The sequence below is a fragment of the Colletotrichum fioriniae genome (genome assembly GCF_027942845.1).
Source record: "Colletotrichum fioriniae strain IMI 355084 chromosome Unknown scaffold_8, whole genome shotgun sequence".
Classification (NCBI taxonomy): Eukaryota; Fungi; Ascomycota; class Sordariomycetes; order Glomerellales; family Glomerellaceae; genus Colletotrichum; species Colletotrichum fioriniae.
In genome coordinates this window covers 1,357,619-1,377,137 of record NW_027076844.1, presented here as the reverse complement: position 1 = coordinate 1,377,137, position 19,519 = coordinate 1,357,619, and the positions used below count along the sequence as shown (strand labels likewise).

At 53.3% G+C, this 19,519-nt stretch overlaps 5 protein-coding genes across 5 annotated transcripts; 1 reads left to right on the top strand and 4 right to left on the bottom strand.

Annotated features, from left to right (window-relative positions):
• Positions 1–3,774: 3,774 nt before the first annotated feature.
• N0V96_007174 (uncharacterized protein) lies at positions 3,775–4,861 on the bottom strand (the record flags this gene model as incomplete). Its single annotated transcript, XM_065757946.1, has 3 exons — positions 3,775–4,129; positions 4,314–4,492; positions 4,709–4,861. 3 exons carry the CDS (start codon positions 4,859–4,861, stop codon positions 3,775–3,777), a joined length of 687 nt encoding a protein of 228 aa, XP_065613469.1.
• A 1,939-nt stretch (positions 4,862–6,800) lies between these two features.
• Positions 6,801–10,406, bottom strand: PRP22 (DEAH-box ATP-dependent RNA helicase prp22; the record flags this gene model as incomplete). The annotated part of the gene is made up of 1 exon (XM_053199443.2): positions 6,801–10,406. The coding sequence occupies one exon, from the start codon at positions 10,404–10,406 to the stop codon at positions 6,801–6,803; it is 3,606 nt and encodes a 1,201-aa protein (XP_053043113.2).
• A 1,234-nt stretch (positions 10,407–11,640) lies between these two features.
• On the bottom strand, positions 11,641–13,171 carry N0V96_007172 (uncharacterized protein; the record flags this gene model as incomplete). Its single annotated transcript, XM_053199442.2, has 2 exons — positions 11,641–12,982; positions 13,098–13,171. The coding sequence occupies 2 exons, from the start codon at positions 13,169–13,171 to the stop codon at positions 11,641–11,643; spliced, it is 1,416 nt and encodes a 471-aa protein (XP_053043112.2).
• A 3,004-nt stretch (positions 13,172–16,175) lies between these two features.
• N0V96_007171 (uncharacterized protein) lies at positions 16,176–17,625 on the top strand (the record flags this gene model as incomplete). Its single annotated transcript, XM_065757945.1, has 4 exons — positions 16,176–16,251; positions 16,311–16,377; positions 16,436–16,453; positions 16,509–17,625. 4 exons carry the CDS (start codon positions 16,176–16,178, stop codon positions 17,623–17,625), a joined length of 1,278 nt encoding a protein of 425 aa, XP_065613468.1.
• Positions 17,626–18,193: 568 nt separating this feature from the next.
• N0V96_007170 (uncharacterized protein) lies at positions 18,194–18,817 on the bottom strand (the record flags this gene model as incomplete). Its single annotated transcript, XM_053199440.2, has 2 exons — positions 18,194–18,660; positions 18,760–18,817. 2 exons carry the CDS (start codon positions 18,815–18,817, stop codon positions 18,194–18,196), a joined length of 525 nt encoding a protein of 174 aa, XP_053043110.2.
• Positions 18,818–19,519: the final 702 nt, after the last annotated feature.

The window sequence follows — 19,519 nt, the reverse complement described above, 5'->3', positions numbered from 1 at the left end:
CTGGTCTTCGAACTGTAAAGTGAGTGAACAGAATGAAGAATTTCGAAGGCTTGTTTTTGAACAAAAGAATGACTTAAGAGACCAGAACAGGAATCTTGAAAGAAGTTGAGAGGGAGGGCCTAGATGCGCAAGGCGCTTGCTCCCATGGGGTTACCATGAGTCTTATACCAACCCGAAAAAGACGGTCGACCCAGACTTGCTCCTGGCCATTCGATTCACCCGCGGAAAGACGGGCTGAGATGCTCAGGGGGGTCTACGACCTACCTGTTTCTCCAGCAATCTCATTCTCATTGGATCTCCTCATACCGACAGAGTCTTGGTCAGAAATACCGGGAGCACTGGTTCGTTCAGGGGCTCTGGATGCAGGACGAACTAGAACATACATAGCCCGCTCCTCCCCTCGACCCCTTGACAGAGTCTGCCGGTTCTAGAGATATCTCAAGGGTTCTTGTGCATCGTCTGCCAATATACGTAAGTAATCGTGGTTCCACCCCTCGCATCTCCATGTCTCTATGCCACTTGTGCATTGACATATGCGCTTGTGAGTGGGCACAAGAATATGTTTCCTGCAGGCCAGAGAACCTCAAACACACCAGCACATAAACGCATGCGCACTAAGTACGCATTCGTTCATGGGACGCCAGGAACGGCAGGGCGGTTGGCTGGCGGCTCAGGCACAGTCCGCGCAAAGGTGTCGTCGTCCCGAGGCCAATGAAGCGGAGGGCGCATGTGTGTAAGCCCATCCCCTGCTTGACATCCAGGAACAGACCCTTGATCGGGACAAGATGGGCTCGAAGTGGACTACAACGGGGGCCTGATGGTGGTCTGAGTGGATGTCGTGGACAAAGTGGATTGTTTTTTTTTGAAGTGACGGGCAGGATTCCGCCGTTCCCCTATTCTTTTTCTCCATTGACCATTCGAGCCGTTGTCCCACGCTAGACAGGGATTGTCTCACTCAAGCCGCCGAGATCTTGATGGCGCTGGTCGCTCTTGGGGGCGTGATTGGCAAAGATCTCCTGCACCGTTGCATCGAATTCTCTAGACCAGCGGCTTTTCTTCAAGTCAGTTTTTTTTTTTTTTTTCCTCACAGTTCGCTCTCAGTGTCTTGCTGTTTGTTTCAAGTGATGACAGCTCACGAATGGTCCTAAGTGCCGCCGGTCTGCTTTAGTTTCGTTACATCAGAACGACGGACTGTCTTTGGTCATCTGGCCACGCGGCGCGTTAAACCCGTCAAGTTGCCGAGCTTTTCCAAGTTTCCACACCAGTCTACGGATACGCATACCTTTCGGGATTGGAGGGCTCCAACTCCCAACTTCCCAGGGCAGAAAAAACGTGTCGCTTTGATTACTCCCGCTCAGGGGGCTGAGCCTCCCGCTCCGGAAGTCAACGACCAATCCAGACGTTCACAGGGCTGGTTTTCGCGGCGTAGTGCCCGGCCGTCGTGTTCGAATCTGTATTAGCGAAGGGGTTCGCTCCGGTGGAGTTATCAAGAAAAGCGGCACGGATTTTGGATGTGGATGCCCTGTCTTGTCAACTTTTGTTGCTCAGGTCATGGTTCACGGAGCATTTCCATAAGGCGAAGTTGCACAAATTTACCAAATTGTAGCCTAATGTTTCACGCAGCCAGAGAAGTCACTTTGAGAATGGTTTTATTTTGCTGATGCTCGAACTTTTGTGATTTTTTACTCTCTTGAATATCGGATGGCAGCCCTCGTTTGATGGCTGCTTTGCTCCGCTTTTGCCTCGGCTACGAGCCCCTTGCAGTCTGATCTCCTCTTTCAGCTTTGGCTAACAACACGAAGGCGAGACCCAGTCGGTGGATCGTTGGATGATATCAAGGAATATTCCCCGATCCCTCGGGTCCGCGTACTAAATATGGCGTTCCTTCATCTCCTTCACCTTGCTTGACCGACTTTCTTCTTGAACTGGCCCGACTGGGTGGCATCTTGCACCTCGAGATTCGATATCGGACCTGCGCCTCAAAATAATTGAGCCAGGAACTGGAATGTCAAAATAGAAATAGTATCCCACAAAGCAATATCATCATTCGTGTAACAATATGGGTTTGCACCCTTATCATCTTCCACAAGAGAAACGCACCACCTAATACCACTCGTCTGCTCCAGCATCATGTCCACATGATGTGAACAGTCAATCCCAATGACATTGCACACGATTGTGCAGGCTAGATAATTGCCCTACCTTGGGTCGAGTATCCACCTTTTCGGCAACAATGCTTTCAGCTGCTCGTAATCAACAACAATTAGATGGCCTCATTCACTTGAGAATACTCGCTAACGTGCCTACGATTACGCTAAAATCCCACATGCCCGGGAGACGTCTGTTGGTCAATCAAGACAGATCTTTGACCCAAATCTCCATGACTCCAGGCCCTCTTAGTCAATGAACAAGTGCCGTCAACACTCTATACCTGCGTTACGGCATCTAAAGGACGGCACATCTGGACCGCACGGCCAAGTGGAGTACGCCTTCTCGCCTACGGGTATATCCCCTGGTACAGTAACGGAACTGCTTCGGAAGTGCCACTATTCGGGCGAAGATCGGCCCTTGCCTTGAATTCAGCTTGGCTTACGTTGCATTCCGATCCTTTGTGGATTTGCTCTTGAGTTGTCCAAGGCAATAGCATGAATGTCATTCCGGCCTGGCTGTGACCGGTATGACTCCCAGACTTTTTGACAGTATCCGTCCTTTAGTACAAATAATCAAGCAAGAGCTGTCACACAAAATGTTCTTGGATATCTTTCCCATTAGAAAGATGGACGATGCAAGCCCCTCGTCTACAATGGTGTAGGTCTAAGGTTTTGATGTCATACTCCGAAAGATGGACCAACTGAGCAGAATTTCTAGATGCAGCAATACTTCATTTTGTATCCTCACAGATCATTTGCATACTTTCAAGGGCAAGAAATGGGTCTTCCCTAAGATCTCAACTGCTCCTCTGCATTGAAAGTTCATACTCGAAAGTCTCCTCTCCGATGCACTGTTAAAACCCTGTAGAATGGCAAAACAAGCATGACATGAGACTATAGATAAGTCGTACATGTACCAAACGATAGTCTGCACCGGATGGCTAGTGAAGGAAATCAAGAGTTGAGAGCCTCCTCTCTAGGAATTCCAAACAGCATAACCTAATTTGGTTTCTTTCAGTGTTTATACTTCAGACCACATGAAAGACCATCAGCCAGTGAAGTCGGCAGGACCCATTCTCAATATTTTTTGAACCAGGAACACTTAGGAGAACCCACATGCAAGTATAAGCATGCGCAATGCTCTTCCCAATCTCACCAATGTCTAACATCGAACAAATCGACTACAATTTACAATTGGGACATCGGGACTTCTCGCGAGCAACAGGTTGAGGCCATCTGTCTGACTAACCTCGGGATCAGGTAATGATTTTCCCAGCCACGAAATCTTTGAGTGACGAGAAATAGAGTAATCTTGATTGAAAACTTAGACAGTCTATCTCATCGCTGTGCTTGGAGGCTCGGATCTGTCCCAAAACATCATTCTCATCTTCAACCCAGAATGACCAAAGCCAGAATAGACACCCATGCACTAGCCACCCCCCACAACCGGAGTACTCCGAATCCTCCCTCTGCACCGCTCATCTGGTTTCCGTTCGCATCAGGCAAAGACGGTGCGTTACGGAAGTCATTCGGAGGCACGATGGACGGCAGCGTTTGAAAATTCGGTGGAACAAACACCGTTACCGGCGTGATGGACTCTGAAGACGGGGCCGAAGACGCGCCGTCAACGGGCGGCACGGATGGCGGCGGCGGAGTAGGTGATGTTGAAGGAGTCTGAACTGCCGGTGGAATGGTCGGCGGTGGTGCAGTTGTTGAGGTAGATGTCTGGATGGCGGGTGGTATAACGGGCGTTGGCGGTGGGGGTATCGATGAAGAGGACGAAGAGGTGGACGACGATGGGAAAGGTTGCGCGGGGGCCAAGTTTGCCGGCAAGGTAGTTGTCACGGCTGGGTTCAACACCGGCGGCGGGGCTACCGGCGGAGAGGAGGTAGTAGTCGTAGAGATCGTCACCGGCGGTGCCGGAGCCGGGGCGGCCGGCGCGGCAACGAAGCCGCATTCTCCAATGATTTCTCTGATATCTGCGCTTCATTGTCAGCACAACCGCCTTTCATTCATACAGCCGAAACTTGGCGACTATCTCGACTCTGACAAGTCGTAGACTCACCATCATTAGCCTCAACAGCCGTAACATTCCGCGAAACACACGACAAACACCCAAACGCCGCCCCGGCAACATCGAACCCCCTCTCCCCACAAACACACGCCCTCGAAGCATTCTTCGCCGCCGCCTCAGCTGCCTCCTTAGCGGCGTCCTTCGCAGCCTTTTCCGCGCTCGCTGAGCGTCCGACGCCCAACGTAGGTACCGCAGCGAGCCCAGATCCTGGAGCCAGACTCGCCGGGGCCTCCTCTTCGTCGTCGCTGCTATCCTCTGACTCCGGCTCCTGTCTCCCGCCGAGTCTTCGCCCCAGCATTCTCTGAAGATTCCTCCTCCTCCTCTTCTTTCTATCCCCTCTCCATTCCCTTCTCTCCTTAATCTCTCCGTCCTGTACCAATCCATGTTGGTATCGTCGAATCGGTAGATCCCGCTTGTCCTTCCCGAATTGGGCCTCCACCTGCGCCTCGCATCGCGCCGTGAGCTGTACGATCGGCGCGCAAACCTGAGCGCACTCGGGCGGGACGTCCTCGGCCTCGAGGTCCTCTACCGCCGCAACACCGGGCACCAACATCAGGCCGGGCAAGTTTGTAGTGGCGGACAGTAGCGCGAGGACAGCGGCGAGGTGAAGCGCCGTGTGCCGGTGGTGGCGTGTCATCTCAGCGTCGGCTTCGTCGAATGCATGCAAGGCGTGTAAGCAAATGTCTCGTTAGTTGTTGGTAATGCTGCTCCGTCTTGCTGGAAGAGGTATCCGGCTTCTTGATGTCGTCGTCGGAATTATCGATCTTCGTTTCGTCCTAGCACAGCTGGAAATAGCACTGCGATTCTGACAGATGCCATCCAAACTTCTTCGTCAAGTGCCTGTAACTTATCCCAACTCTAAATTCGAACAGACCCGCCCTCCATCAAAGAAAGAAACTCCAGACCGGTCTTTTCCAGACGTAGGAGGGTGAGAGGGAAGGGGAATTCAAGCTTATTGTAAAAACAGCAACCTTCCGCTTCCCGTCCCCCCCACTATCCGACCAACTCATACCAGAATCCGTGAGGTCTTAATGTAACTGTAATAACTTCTACATGATCTACCCCTCGGAAACATCAGGCCAAACGCCGAAACCCAAGTTCCCCAACCCCTTAGACCACTGCCGGATAAATCATTCGCAGAGGTACTGTTGAACGCGTCCCCATCCCGAAACGTCTTGGCGGTATCACCAGAAGACGGTGCGGAACCACGAAAAAGAAGGAAACCCATATTTTCCCGATGGACGTTGCTGTAGGCTTTATGCGCGCGGCTCTAAGAAGCCTCCAGGGCGATTTTAGAGTTCACACTCGCAGCGGGAAGCATCTGGCAGTTAATACACAGAATTAACCACTAAATTTGGCAAAAGAGGGATCGTTGATTGATCGCCTGCTGGGATTATTCCCTTACCTAAGGTAGTAAGAGAAGCCAGAGAAGGAGGCAAAAAGAACGCTGAGAACCCCGCCGCGAGTCATTCTCATCGTATCATTTCCGATCTTTCAAAGTCTAAATAAGTGGCCTCCCTCGCCAGATCGTTAGGGAATTGGAGATAACTACCCGTATGAATGACTCTCAAGCTACTGAGATCTCCCCATCTACGGATTATGCATATCCGAGCCCTGTCAAGTTGCCGTTCTAGAATTCTTACAAAAGAACGGCTCCGACCTACCTCTCCCGTTCCCCTTGTCAATCAATCGGCCGAGTCAAGACGAGTCATTGCAGTCCCCAGAATTATGAGACCTCAGCGTCTTGGACACAAACACGGTATCAATCAGGCCCCGAGAAATCAGTAAGTAGATCTTTAGGCAACTATGACCCTCGGACTTCAGTTCAAGACAACGCCAAGGTCCAACAATGGCCAAAAGCCAAGCCCTGCTCGCGTCACCAAATGCTTGATGATGCTTAGCCTGTTCTCTCATTTCATTTAGTCTACACATACCCACCTGCCTCAAGGCCGCTCGCTACTTGGCTATTCCTGCGCCATCACATAGATCAAGTGAATACCTTGATACCATCCGGGGCAAGGCGCCGTTTGTCCTCTGTAGAATAGAACCAGCGTCAACCATGGTAAAGACGCCCATGTAACATGTTATGGGCGCAACAATCCTCAAAGTAGATACCCACACGGGTCGGCATCACACTTCGTGTTCCTGACATCTTGGCTAACTGACTTGACCCCCGCATACTACATGGGTTCAGTCCGCGGCGGATTGTCTCCCCCCCCCTGGCATTTCCGAACCAGTCCCGATGAGGCTCCCACTAAGTCTGTAACTCTACGAACCAGTCTTGGCTACCATTCTGCACAGCAACGCAAGGCCAACAAGAAAACAAACACCAAGCTGACAAATTCCACGCACCCCTCGTCGTCAGTCTCGCGGATCACGGGTGACGCGTTTGCCATCCCAGAACACGTACAGATACGTAAGATATGGGCATCAGATCTCTCTTCTTGGGTATATTCACTGAGCTATAACAACCTGAATCCTCGTCATCCACATATCCATACATCCATCCGCCCTCCCCTTTCCCTTGGCTTCCCTCCCCATGGGATGGGCCTTGCCTGCCGGGGTAGAGGGGCAATTTAACCCCACGTCCCGCCGCCACCACCTCCACGACCACCCTTCCTCTGTGCACTCAGCCTCCAGTCGTCCTCCCCAGCATACTTGTTATGCAGAGGCTGGATCCTCTCCGCCTGCTTCCTCTTCGACAACCGATCCGTCGGCGCGACCTTGAAGAAGGTCGGCGCGGCGTCCACGAGCCACTTGGGCTCGATACTCGTCGTGCAGTGCATGTACTCCTTGGTCGTCAGCACGAGCGTGTGGTAAATGACCCACTCGGCCTGCTTCCCAAACAGCGCCGAGCTCGGGTGGAGGTACACCGGCGTCCCCTCGATGAGCGTCTTGTACCCTTCCTGCGGATCCTTGCGCGCCGCGTTGCGGAAGAAACCAGAGCACAGCGCTTGCCGCACGATCTGCGTGTGCCGTCCGCAGCTAACGACGGGGTGTCGATACCGGTCCATGATCTTGACGAGCTGGTCGTGCACATCCTTGGCGCGCTTCATGGACCGCGCCTGGATGAAGTTCTCGAAACACCACGGGCTTGAGTAGCTGCTCTGCTTCCATGAGTTGTAGACATTCAGTAGCGTGAGGTGGTCGCCGTGCGGGTCGTGGAATTTGGCCTTCTTCTGGTCTGCTTGCGATTGCTTCTCCTTGGGTCGGTAAAAGACGTTGGGGAGATTAAGCATGGCGACGATGATGAGCATCTCGGCTGAGCACTTCATGTCAACGGAGATGATGAGCACCTTGGCTAGAGACGGTTCCATGGGAAAGTCTGCCATTTTTCGTCCCAGACGCGTCAGCAAACCCTCGTCGTCCAGGGCGCTGAGCGCGTACAGCTCTTCTAATGCAGTAAGCATAGTATTGATTGGAGGAGGGTCCATAAAGTCAAAGTGCAACAGGTCGTTGATGCCCATGGCCTTGAGCATGAGAATGACGTGAGACAAGTTTTGTCTCTGGATCTCGGGGATGGTTGTAGGCAACATCTCAGACTGGTATGCTGCTTCAGTGTACAGGCGGAAACACTTTCCAGGTCCAGTACGTCCGGCACGTCCAGCGCGTTGGTTTGCCTGAGCTTGCGAAATTGGCGTGACAACCAAAGAATCCATGCCCAACTTGGGATCGTAAGCGTTCTGTTTGACGAAACCAGGGTCAACGACGAAGTAAATGTTGTCGATTGTGATGGATGTTTCGGCAATGTTGGTGGCGATAACCACTTTTCGGCAGCCGGGAGGTGCGGGATCGAAAATGCGACTCTGCATCTCGTTGGGAAGTGCAGAGTACACGGGTAGGATGATGAGCTCTGGAACGTTAGGTCCTAATGCTTTCATCCGCTCGTATAAAATTTCGGCCGATGTGTCGATTTCTTCCTGGCCCGTCAAGAAAAGCAAGATATCTCCTGGCGGCTCCGTAAGGTGAATCTGCATGACGGTGACGAGCGCGGCATCGAGGTAATCGGATTCGGGCTCGCGCGAGTACAGCACCTCGACCGGGAACGTGCGACCAGGGATGGTGAAAATGGGGCAGCCGTCAAAGTACGAGGAGAACTTGTCGGCGTCGAGCGTTGCTGATGTGGCAATAACCTTGAGATCCTTCCTCCTCTTCATCGTCTTTTTCAAAAGCGCAAACAAGACATCCGTAGAAATAGTACGCTCGTGAGCCTCGTCGAGCATAATGACCGAATAGCGCCTCAGGTCTGGATCGACGAGAATCTCACGCTGAAGCATACCGTCCGTCATGTACTTGATCTTGGTCGCAGGGCTAGTCTTATCCTCGAAACGAATCGTGTAACCGACAGCCTCACCCAGCGGTGTGCCAACTTCCTCAGCCACACGCTTAGCAACAGACATGGCAGCTACACGTCTGGGCTGTGTGCAACCAATGACTCCGTCGTTGGCGAAGCCATCCTCAGCGAGATATTGCGTCAGTTGCGTCGTCTTGCCTGAACCAGTCTCTCCGATTACCACCATGACTTGGTGCTCCCTAACAGCATCCAAGAACTTCCGCCTAAAGGCGAACACGGGCAACGACTCTCGCTGATCCTTGATGCTCATGTTTGTCCGCTTGCCAAAAGCTTGGTCCTTTGGCGCTACCGCTCGCTTCCATTCCGGAACAGCGTCGGGCTTGCTCTGGGCCATCTGGGACTTGGCGTTTCGTAGATCGCTGGCAAACTTGCGCTTGTCTGGATCTGCCATCGGGTCATTCCACTGTGCAGAGAGGTCGACCTTGGAGTCTTCCGCCGCAGCGGCCTCCGCTTCTTGCTGCTTCAGCTCCTTCCGCTCCTTTGCCAATGCAGTGCCTGACATGGCAGCTCTGTTCATGGAGCCATCTGGTGCTTTGACAACTCGAATGGGTGACAGTTCCAATGATTGTTTCGTCTGACCGGCCAGGAACGGCGGTTCCTCCTCTCGAACCTCGATATCCACATCCTGCTCCAGCTCCAACTCCCCATCGCCAGTCAGTGTCGCGTTGTAATCTTCTTCGAGGTCGGGGTAATCGGAGGCCTTCGCGACACCGGACGCAATCAGCTGGCGGATCTCCCATCTTTCCGGCGATGTCATGCGCTTCTTCTGCCGGCGAGGCTGGTGCTGCGGCGGCGGCATCGGTCCGTCGTCAAACATGTTTCCGTTCCGGCCGCCGCCGCCGCCGCCGCCTAGAGCTTGCATATTTGCGCCTGAGGATATCCTGTCTTCAGGGTAGAGATCCATGCCCGTCTCTTGGTCCACCTCTTTCATTGATAGTCCTATCCTGGTCCCCTCAATATTGACAACCTTGACTTTGACGTCTTGGCCCTTCTCCAACAGATCGGACGGGTGATTGACCCGCTGGCCTTCCACCAGCCTGGAAATGTGAACCAAACCATCCACCTTGCCACGAACGCCGTGTAGGTTGACAAAGGCGCCGAAATCCTTGATACCGGTGACGTGTCCGCTATACACCTTGTGCAACTGAGGCGCATCATCGACCTCGGGCTCAGGCGCCCTCCTAAAGCGTCCATCGTCTTCGTCATCGTAGTTGCGTCTCCGACTCCTCTGCTTCAGCGAAGGCCCGCTCTCGAAATCGTCGTGCGATCGTGATCTCGACCTGTACTTGTCGCGCTTTCTTCGCTCCCTCGACCTTGATCGACCCCTCCGCTTCCGCCGGGAGTCGCGCCCGTCGTCTGGACTGCGGCTCCGCTTGCGCGAATCTGATTTATCTTTCCGCGCCTTGCCCTCCAAGCCCTCCAACAGCGCAAGCGTATCGTCAATGGCGTCGACGCCGTCGCCTATGCTATCGTACGCCACCGGCTTGTCGGGTACTGACAGACCTCTGAAAATCTCGTCCTTCTCTGCGGCACTGCGGTGATGGTGTTCGTCGCTGTTGCCGGCACCATTGCTGTTCTTCTTTGCTTTTCCCTTCATCTTTGGGTGCATGGTGAGCACCAGACGATCAACACTCTCGACTAAACTCGGGGGGAAGTCGGCGCCCATGCCGGCGAGCTTCTTCTTGAAGCCATCATAATCTTTGGCGTCGACTCGCTGGGCGATGATGAATTCGGCAAGCGTCTTGTCGGAAACGCCCAAATGGTTCTGCAATTCGGACGTGACCTTTGACACGAGCGACAAGAGCTCGAGGTTCAAGAGGTCGTCCATGGTGGCGTAAAGTAGGTGACCTGTGGGTTGAAAACAGGACCTCGAAGTGCGATGGTCGCTGGTTGAGGCCTCAAAAAAGTCTAGGTTGCTGCACGCTGCACGCTGCGCGCGACGAGACATGACAGCACTGACAGGGAAGAATCGGAGAAAGCACTTTCCGTTCCGACCTCGCCCCACCCGACCCGACGCTCGAAAAGGTACGTACTACCTACCGTCTGCCGGAAATCTTCCTCCTGCTCTGCTGTCGTTTCCACTCCAAAGAAAGACAACCAAATGATTGTCCATGGCTGAGCTAGCAGGTAAGGCAGGTATAATCAATTTCCGATGTTTTCATGAAGCAGAATCAAAGGAAGCTTTAGTGTTCATCTACATGCGGCCACTTCCTCACTCAGCTTTCATATTCCACTTTCTCGTCCATCTTCATTACCTCTAGAACATCTCCCCCCATTTCTCTCACCATACAGACAAGGTAGCATCATTGTAAACGAGTGTGCTGAGGAGTGAGCAAATTGTTAAGAATAGTGAAAGGGGAAGAACGAGCGCGGATGGACCATGGCAAACCAGAGGCATTGACAGCGGAAGTGTCAAGCCGTGGCACGAAGGTATCTAGAGCCACGGAGCTGTCTTGAACCTCTGGTGAAATAACCAAATCTCTGTAGTGTGGGGCTCTCGAGATACCACCCCAAAGTTTCCAGAACAGAATCTCCCAGGCTTGATATGTAGATCGTGTCAGTCATTCAGGACGGTTCGTATCAGTACAGCTAGAGCAGTACGTTGCTTTACGATCAAATGGGTATTATATACTACTATTAGACTGTGTCCCTTGGTTATTCTGGCTTGCCAGGAGAAGCGCCCGACAATACCGCTACTTCCGAGCACTCGTCATGCCCAATTTCCTTCAGTCAATGTCAACCCACTCTCCCGCATTGCCCGAGCGACATCTCCATGTGGGGTTCCCGCAATTTTAGTAGATATCGTCCATGTTCTACCTGTGCAGCCGGCCTGCATTGGTTCCATGCAGGGCCCATAGTTGATGCGAGGTAACCTTTGGGTTCCCTGCCGTTAGCACGCTGCAGTGACACATTTTGGACTACAAAGCAACAGATGCGCAAGTTATGAGAAAAAAGTAGTGGTATTGAATGAGGTTGCAAAGGAATCCCCGACGCCCGGTGTGATGATGATGATGATGGTGTATCTCAAGGTCGTTATCATGGATGCGAGCCTGTAGTCCTCCTCAGGAGCGACTGCTACTTCGCACCATAGCGCGCTCGACTGTATCTGGGTATTGTAATCGTTGAGCAAACCGTGCTCGTCTGTAGCCTGCTTGTAGATGATGGTCTTTGTTTATCGCACAAATCATGGCCCGCAAAAACTTTTCGTGGTGGTGCTGCGAAAGTCGAGGACCAGTAGCCTCTGTATCCCGAGCAACTTCTATCAAGCCGGCAGGAAAGAGGGCTTGAACCTCACTCTTCCTTTCCATTTCTTCGAATATTTTGATCAGACTCCGCACGCCCTTGAGCGCGTTTTCGTCGGGACCCTGGCCGGGAGTCCACTGCGCGTGTGCAAAATCGATGAGTTTCAACGTAAAGACCTTGGGCAGTTCTTCGTCGTCGTCGTCATCGTCGTCTGAAAGGCTACCGTGATCGGGAACATGGATCGTCACACGGTCTTCCTCGATCAGCTCGATGCCACTATCCACACGGGAGGTAGTTCTACCAGGCTTCTCGCCCTCTGCCTCAATCTTGGCCTCCGCGGCCGCGATACTGTCGACGGCCGCGTTATTCTGCGCAATTGCTTCCCTGAGCTTGTCGCCGTCGCCCTCGAAGACGAACAGCAAGCTGGCCGAGTACATCCTGCTCTCTTCCGAGGAGAGGGCACGTTCAACGTTTCGCAGATCATGGAGGAAAGCCGTGACAACAGCGCGTGCCAGGTCGTCGTCGATGCCGGCGGCCTTGTTGAAGATGAATTTGCGGAAGTTTTCGACGACATTATCGGTATTTACGTAGGTGCGGCCGTAGTCCTTATCGTATACCTTGTAGTCATTCTGATCCAGCTCAGATTTCATGGTAGACCCGCGCCAGACCTTCATGCCAGCGATTCTAAAGCCCAGGGGGCCGTGTGTGGTCTTGCTCGTGATATCGTCAAACCTGCGTTTCTTCTCGACAGGCGCATCGTCGGCCCACAGCCTGACACCCAACTTCACGTCGAGAAAATTGGGCGAGGTGAAGCCGGAGCCAGAGTTGTTGAGGACGACCGACTGATCGGTCTTGATCTTCTTTGACTTGTTCTGCACCCACTTTCCATTCTCCTGATGCGAATCGGCCGGGAGTTGTCCGGTAACGGAGGCCTCGAGCTCCTTCTTGGCTTCGGGCGAGGCGACGGGACCGGGAACACCGTCTTCGACAGAGCTGAGTTCGAGAGGGTCGAGGAGGCTCAAGGTTCCCCAGAAGTCGGGCATTATTTCTTTGAAGTCGGAATGCGCAGGGTCTGAGTAGGCCGACTGGTAAAAGTCGATCTCTGCCTGCGTGCAGGGCTTGATGAACATGGAGCCATCGGCAGTCGTCATGGTTCCAGCACTGAAAATGGCGGACTAGCGTTAGAGTCTTGGTTCTTTTGCAAGGCTTTGCAGCGCACCTCGTCGAGCATAGGGGGCGCCGAGGGCGAGGGAAGCGAGGCAGAGCAAGTACTTACTGGCCAGCAACAGTGTGATCGTAGTCGAGAAGATCAGAGAGATCCGGGAGATTGGGAATCTTTGTTTTGGCCATGTTGCTTGCGCTGGGGAGGGTTGGAAAACCAAAGAGGATCGGTGGCTGTTGAAGAGTGTTTATGGGCGATTCGGCTGCCCAGGGGGGATCCTAGATGCGCCTGGCGCGTCCAAGTCGGGGTAAATGGAAAGTTTTGTAACGGATGCGATGCTGGATGGCCGTAGCGCGGCGTGGCGAACTGATGTGTTGCTGCGCGTTGTGCGACTTCTTGGCTTTCTATTTCTCTGGCTCTCTCTATCTGGTAGATTTCGGTAAACGGCAGTCGGGACGGCTTGGCAAGGGAAGCGAACGGAGGCGCGAGTCTGAGAGAGCAGTGGATCGGCAATGTTGAGAACTTAAGAGAAACGAGCCTTCAGTGTCGAGATGAAGGGGACTGGGAGAGGTTAAAATGCAGTTGGTCGAGTCCCGGGGTGTGGGAGGACGGTGACAAGGGAACAAGGTTAGATGACAGGAGGGGGGAGGAGGAGGAAGAAGGAGGCGTAGTCACGAATACACGATGGATGAGTGAATGTTTGCCAGGCGCCGGCAGCCCAGCAGCAGTCAAATTGATTTGGGCGCGAGAGCGAGATTGAAAATGCCATTCGCGAAGGGATACGTACCTCCGAGGCGCTACGATGCCCTGTTGTACGGATACCGTAAGGCAATTCGTACTTGGAACTTTGCGAAAGTATCTCTGTGCCCATAACGAAGCGCAAGGTACCTACGCAGTACTCCGTCCTTTCAGCAGCGCAAGGTAGGTACTTTTAACAGTGGATCGCCGCGCCCCCCATCCCCCCAAAGCCTGAGGAAGGGTTCCATTGAGTACGTATCTACGGGGCACTTACCTATAGTGTCTTATCTTGCCTAGCTTAGGTAAGGTGGGTTGCCCTCTGCGAGTGGCATAAGGTACCTAAGGTGACCAAGGTATGGACGGGACAAGAACTCTGTTCAGGCAATGAGCGCTGTTTCCCCCCTTCCATCTCGGCCAGAGATGCTCGAGAACAGAGACACGAACACGTCGTCGCAGCGGTCCTGGCAACAGGCATTATTTGCCTTACCTTGGGGTGAGGTGGGTGGCACGGGATGGAACAAGGAAAAGGGACTAGAGCAACCGCAAACGCCAAAGAACCCCCCCCGCTGCCCGCTGTTCTCAGGGACCTCTTCCATTGAAACGACGCTACTTCCTCTTCCGCCCCCTCCATCCACCATCTCCAGGCTCTGTGCCCCTCCAAAAAAGACCCTTGCCAGCCGCTGCGGGAGTCCAACGTTGGAAGAGAACTAGAAAGGTGGCGGAAGCTGCGAATCTACTCAGCCACATCACCAATAATCTCTTCCTATCCCTCATTTTCGACTTCAAATTCAGCCCTTTTCTCTCAAAGTCCGCCTTGTCCAGCCGCTGGCCCTTGTCGCTCCCACATCCAGGCGCACACACGAACCACTCGCATCCCACACTCGAGCCACTCCGTGAGCCATGGGCTCCAACCGCCTGTCCCGCAGTCGGCCGAGTGCCTTACTCAAGTTCCTTGTCTCTTCCCCTCTATTCAACCTTGCTCCAAAGTTCCAACGGGGCCTGAATAGGCGCAGCTCATATTCCCTTTATTTGCACGACACAGCAAGTCGAGGCTTTGATCAGGGTCGTCATGGTCGACGAGCTAACTTCCACTGGTGTTCAATAGACCGAGGATCCTGCATACCAAAGGACGATGCGTCAGCTGGACCGTAACCTTGCTTACAGCGTACCTTTCCGAGTCTGACTCTGGCTTCTATGGACACTTCGCTCTCGGGATTTGTCGCTTTTGAACAACCTGGACGGTGTGACTGTATCTCGTGAATCGACGGCGACTTTACACGAAATGCCAGTCGCGACTTTCGCCATGGCCGAAGATCTGGCTCAGACCGTTGGACAGGTTCATCGTGATGCTGCCCACCAACACCACCATCACCAAAAGGTGGCATCGCCACGCCCATGAGATCCAGAGGGAATCAACGGCCTGTAACTGTCTCTCTTCACGATACCACCAGCTGTTCGGGTCATATCGTATTGTCTGCGTTGGATGGTCTCACCGCTGCCTCTCCAGCGCACGAGAGATCCCCCCTCTTGCTCTCCTGTGACAGGACCAAATCATGTCAGCTGGGCTTTCCACGCAGCAGATGGAATATGCAGCCCGCCGCCTTGGTCAGTCATCATCCATCCTCTTCCTCCTGCGGCGCGCGCCATACGAATGCGATGGGGACTTGTCATGCATGGTGACTGTCACTCCGCCTCAGTTTTTTTCCCCGCCTCAGAGAATCAAAAAGCCGCGCTGCAGATGCAAGCCATCCTACAATTCCAATGATATTGTGCCGCGTTCCACATACCTTAGGCACGTACGGCACCCAGGCTTCCACCCACCAACCCACCGGGCGTGCTTTTCACGTCGCAAACCCCTGAGCAACCCAGGCTCTCGGAGACAATTGGCTCGCCGTCAGGCGTTTGTCTGGAAGATCGTCTGCAGTAGGCCTCCGATAACTGGGAATGCCGGAGGTGATTGGGTCGCGTGGATTCTTACATCAGGCAAAGATTAGATCGGATCCGCGATCTGCGCATGCCGTTTCTGAGGGCCAAACAGCAACTCGTGCAATCTCGATCCACGTTTGTTGTATTGGACAAAGACAGAGATTGATTTTGACAGTAAATTTGCTATCAAGGTAATTGCATGGTTCTCTTCAGTGTGCTCTTACTCTTAAGTTGTGATACGAGGAAGGCAGTGATGCAAACCGTCTCCTTCCCTTGAAAGTGAGGTGAGAGGGTGATGGAATCGGAAGTGGAAAAAACGAGGAATACTATTTCCCTGTATGCTAGGCCCCTTAACCTACTTTTCGGCGAAATATCTTTTTGAGGACCAAAAGCGTGAATTGATTCCTCCTTTCCCCCTCAACTAACCTGCATCTTTCCTCTTCGACCAAACCAAGCTGGAGAGTTGCTCTTCCTCTCCTCATACAACAAGACATCCATCTTCAACCACAACGAAAAGATCACATTAACATGGCAGGCAAAAAGTCCAGTACGGCCGACCGCGGTCCAACTGCCATGCATAAGTATCGCGGCACGGGTTTCGAGGGTATATTATCATTGGATCATATTCGATCGCGGCTGTGCCTTGCTCACATGTTCTCCTAGAATTCTATGCTGACCCTCCCATGACTCCTGCCGAAGCCCAGGAGGAGCGCGAGAACATCTACAGCCTGTAAGTAATTCGTGTCATCCATCGCTAGCTCCGGGCAATCACTGACGTGTGCTTACAGAGAGTTGACCTTTGCCGAGTAAGACTCTTCCTTCCTCATTTGACTGAACAAACTTCAACTGACAGACGAAAAGACGCATCCAATCATGCATCCAGCGCTACCGCGCTCGCCGCCGTCTAGGTGCTTCCGACCAGATCTTCAACAAGTACCTGTTCTTGGGAGGCATCGACACGACACCTCGCATGTTTGGCGGCAACGTTGATGCCGACCTTAAGGATATGACGCCGGCAGAGAGACGAGAGGCAACGGCCACTGACACCGTCTACAGCTCCGGTGGCGGTGCCCGATTCTACAACGACGATGATCCCGATGGCTGGGATGTCGACTTTGCCGGTGTGGTCGCGGGTTTCTGCTCCGAGACGCTCCCCAAGGAGACGGCCTGGGACTATGCGCAGATGGGTAAGGCGATTGGCCTGCTGGACAACTTTCTCACCTACATCCTCCACCATGACGTGTGCCCCGAACATGAAGCCAATGTCAAGGAAGCTCTGGATCTCTGCCAAAAGGCCAAAGTCGACCTGCCATTGTCTCATCAAGCTCTCCTCCGATTCCCTGGTCACCTCAACCTGGCGCTGTCGGAGCTGTTTTGTGAGGACGTTTTCTTCTTTGAAGACGCCGATGAATTCCAGCGGCCGGAGGTTTTCTCCCCTGAAGCGGTCTTCAAAGTTGCCATGGCGATGACTGCTACCCAGGAGCAGTACAATGCCGTCCTCAATGGTCTGAAGTACGGCACCATTGAGGTCATTGGCGAAGAGGAGTGCAGCGTCGAGATTATCTCTATTCACCGGCCGACAGATGAGGCGCGCAAGCTCACTCGTAGCATCCGTCTGGGCAAGGGACACCGATTCGAGCCCGTGGGAACAATTGTCACGAAGCCCTGCATCATTGAGGATGGCTACGACTACGGAGAGGACATCGTTTTGTCCGATGGACAGTGGGACACCTTCTACTTGGAAGACTCTATCTTGCAGCGTTTGAAGCCAGGCTTCAAACTGCAACTCTGCGTATACGAGCTCAACATTGGCATCAAATTCGTCAAGCAGGCTCGTCAGGTCCTCGTTGGGTGGTACACATTCCTGCCGCAGAACCTCATGCGGCATTACAAGGAGCCCGTACCTAATGAGCGCCCTGCCCCATCGGCCATCAAGGCAGACGAGAAGATCGGGAATGAAGAAGTTGTCACTAAGTAACTGCCGACGTTGCTGGTTTGATAGACAGATTATCGACTGGCCGTCACTGCGCGAACATCACCAGATTGGCCGTCTCACGGAGGAAGGTTAGAAATAATTGGCCGGATGATTCATGAGCAAGAGGATAGCTTGAGGCTGAAAACGGGTCTTTCAATTAGACTTCCTCCCAGGAAGCTACGTCACGGAGGCATGGGCGTTTCGGAAAGATTGGACCAAGATACCCCTTTACAAAGATGAATTTCGAGGATCTAGTACCTGGTGCCTAGTGTATGTGAATGATACAGTGAGAAATCCCACCAATCTCTCGCGTAACCTCGTGCAAAACGTTATTACTTCGTCAAACCCCAACTCCACACAGCGATGGGACCAAAAACATTCCCCGCGCTCATAAGAACTGAACCAATTTACAAGAGCCACCAGTAGAATAACAAGCCGGGCAAGCCGAAGAGAAGAAAGCCAGTGAAGTCGAAGAGAAACAATAAGGAAGCACTCGCGGAGAGTAGAGGATAGTAATAGCAGCAGTAGAATCAGAGACGCTGCAACGCCACTCTAGAGTCCCTATCCTACTCTAATCCCGAGTCTGGATCTTGTTGTCGCCAGCCACGACCTCAGCATAGCTAGGCGGCACAGCACCATCGCTGCTTCCCTCGCCAGCGCCACCCTGCTGCTGCTCGGAGTACTGCTGAGGCTGCTGCTGCTGCTGTCTCGACGAACCACCAGCATTGTTGTTGTTGTTGCTGCTGTTGTTCGTGGTACCGTATCCGACGGCGCCGTTACCCTTGCCGCCGTGCTGCGAGGGGCGGGGCTGCTGACTAGGCTGCTGGGTGTGAGGACCGTTGCCGTTGCCGTGGACAAAGACGTAGGTGACGCGACCGCCCTCGCGGTCCTGTTGCGGGACGGACTCGTATTCGTAGTCTGGCTCGGGGAATTTGGCGATGATGTACCAGGCATGGATGAGGCCTGGGATGTAGCCTAGGAGGCAGAGGAGGATGTTGATTATTGAGTCTGCGCCGCAGATGCCGCGCTTTACCCAGACTGGTGAGAGAAGCAGATGTCAGTTGGGGAGATCATTCAGTGAAGCGCTTTGGAATGCGCGGATTGCGGGGGAAAGGGGGTTTGGGGATTGTTAATTACCTGGGAGAGGCGGGAAGAGGAGGGCCAGGAGGCCGAGGAAGATGTCTGCGGAACACATTTTGGCGGGCGTAAGTGGTCGTATCGGATGTGTGCAAGGTATGGAGGTGATTGGAAAGAGACTCGCGAGGGTCCCTGCGATGTTGTTTGTAGTGATTTGTAGGAGTCGCTTTTTGGCTCTTCGTAGAAAGATGGAATTGCTAAGAAGTAGTGGTGGGTGACTGAATGGGTGCAAATAAGGTGACGTTTGCGCCTTTCGCCTCTCTCAAGGTTTCGGTCCCGCGGGCTCAGATCAGGTCAGCAGGCAGGCAACGAAGCGATTGAGCCATGAACCGGTACGTAACGGGTCGTAAGGTGCACTAAGGTACCTTACGGGTGGCGGAGCTGAGCGCTGTGTGGTGACTAGTGAGGCGTGGGGGGCTTGCGTAATTGTGCTGGTTAGGTCCGAGGTAAGAAGGGGAAATGATTGGTTATCGCGGAAGAACATGCGACCGAGACTGAGGCAGCCGGGGGATCTGGAGTGGGGCTCGAGTCCCTGAGGGGCATCAGCGCACCGGGGTGGATCCCTGGATCGTGCGCTTTTGCCGATGTTTCTGGACTTTTGCAGTTGCTTCTTAGGGTCATGCGCCTCGACGATTACCGCATTTATTCTCAAAGTCTTTCTTGAAAGGATACCTTAGCTGGGCTCAATACGCCTTTCTTATATTATGTTCCCTCCCGAAAAAGTACACATGATACGCACCGTGTTCTCAGTCCCGCTAGA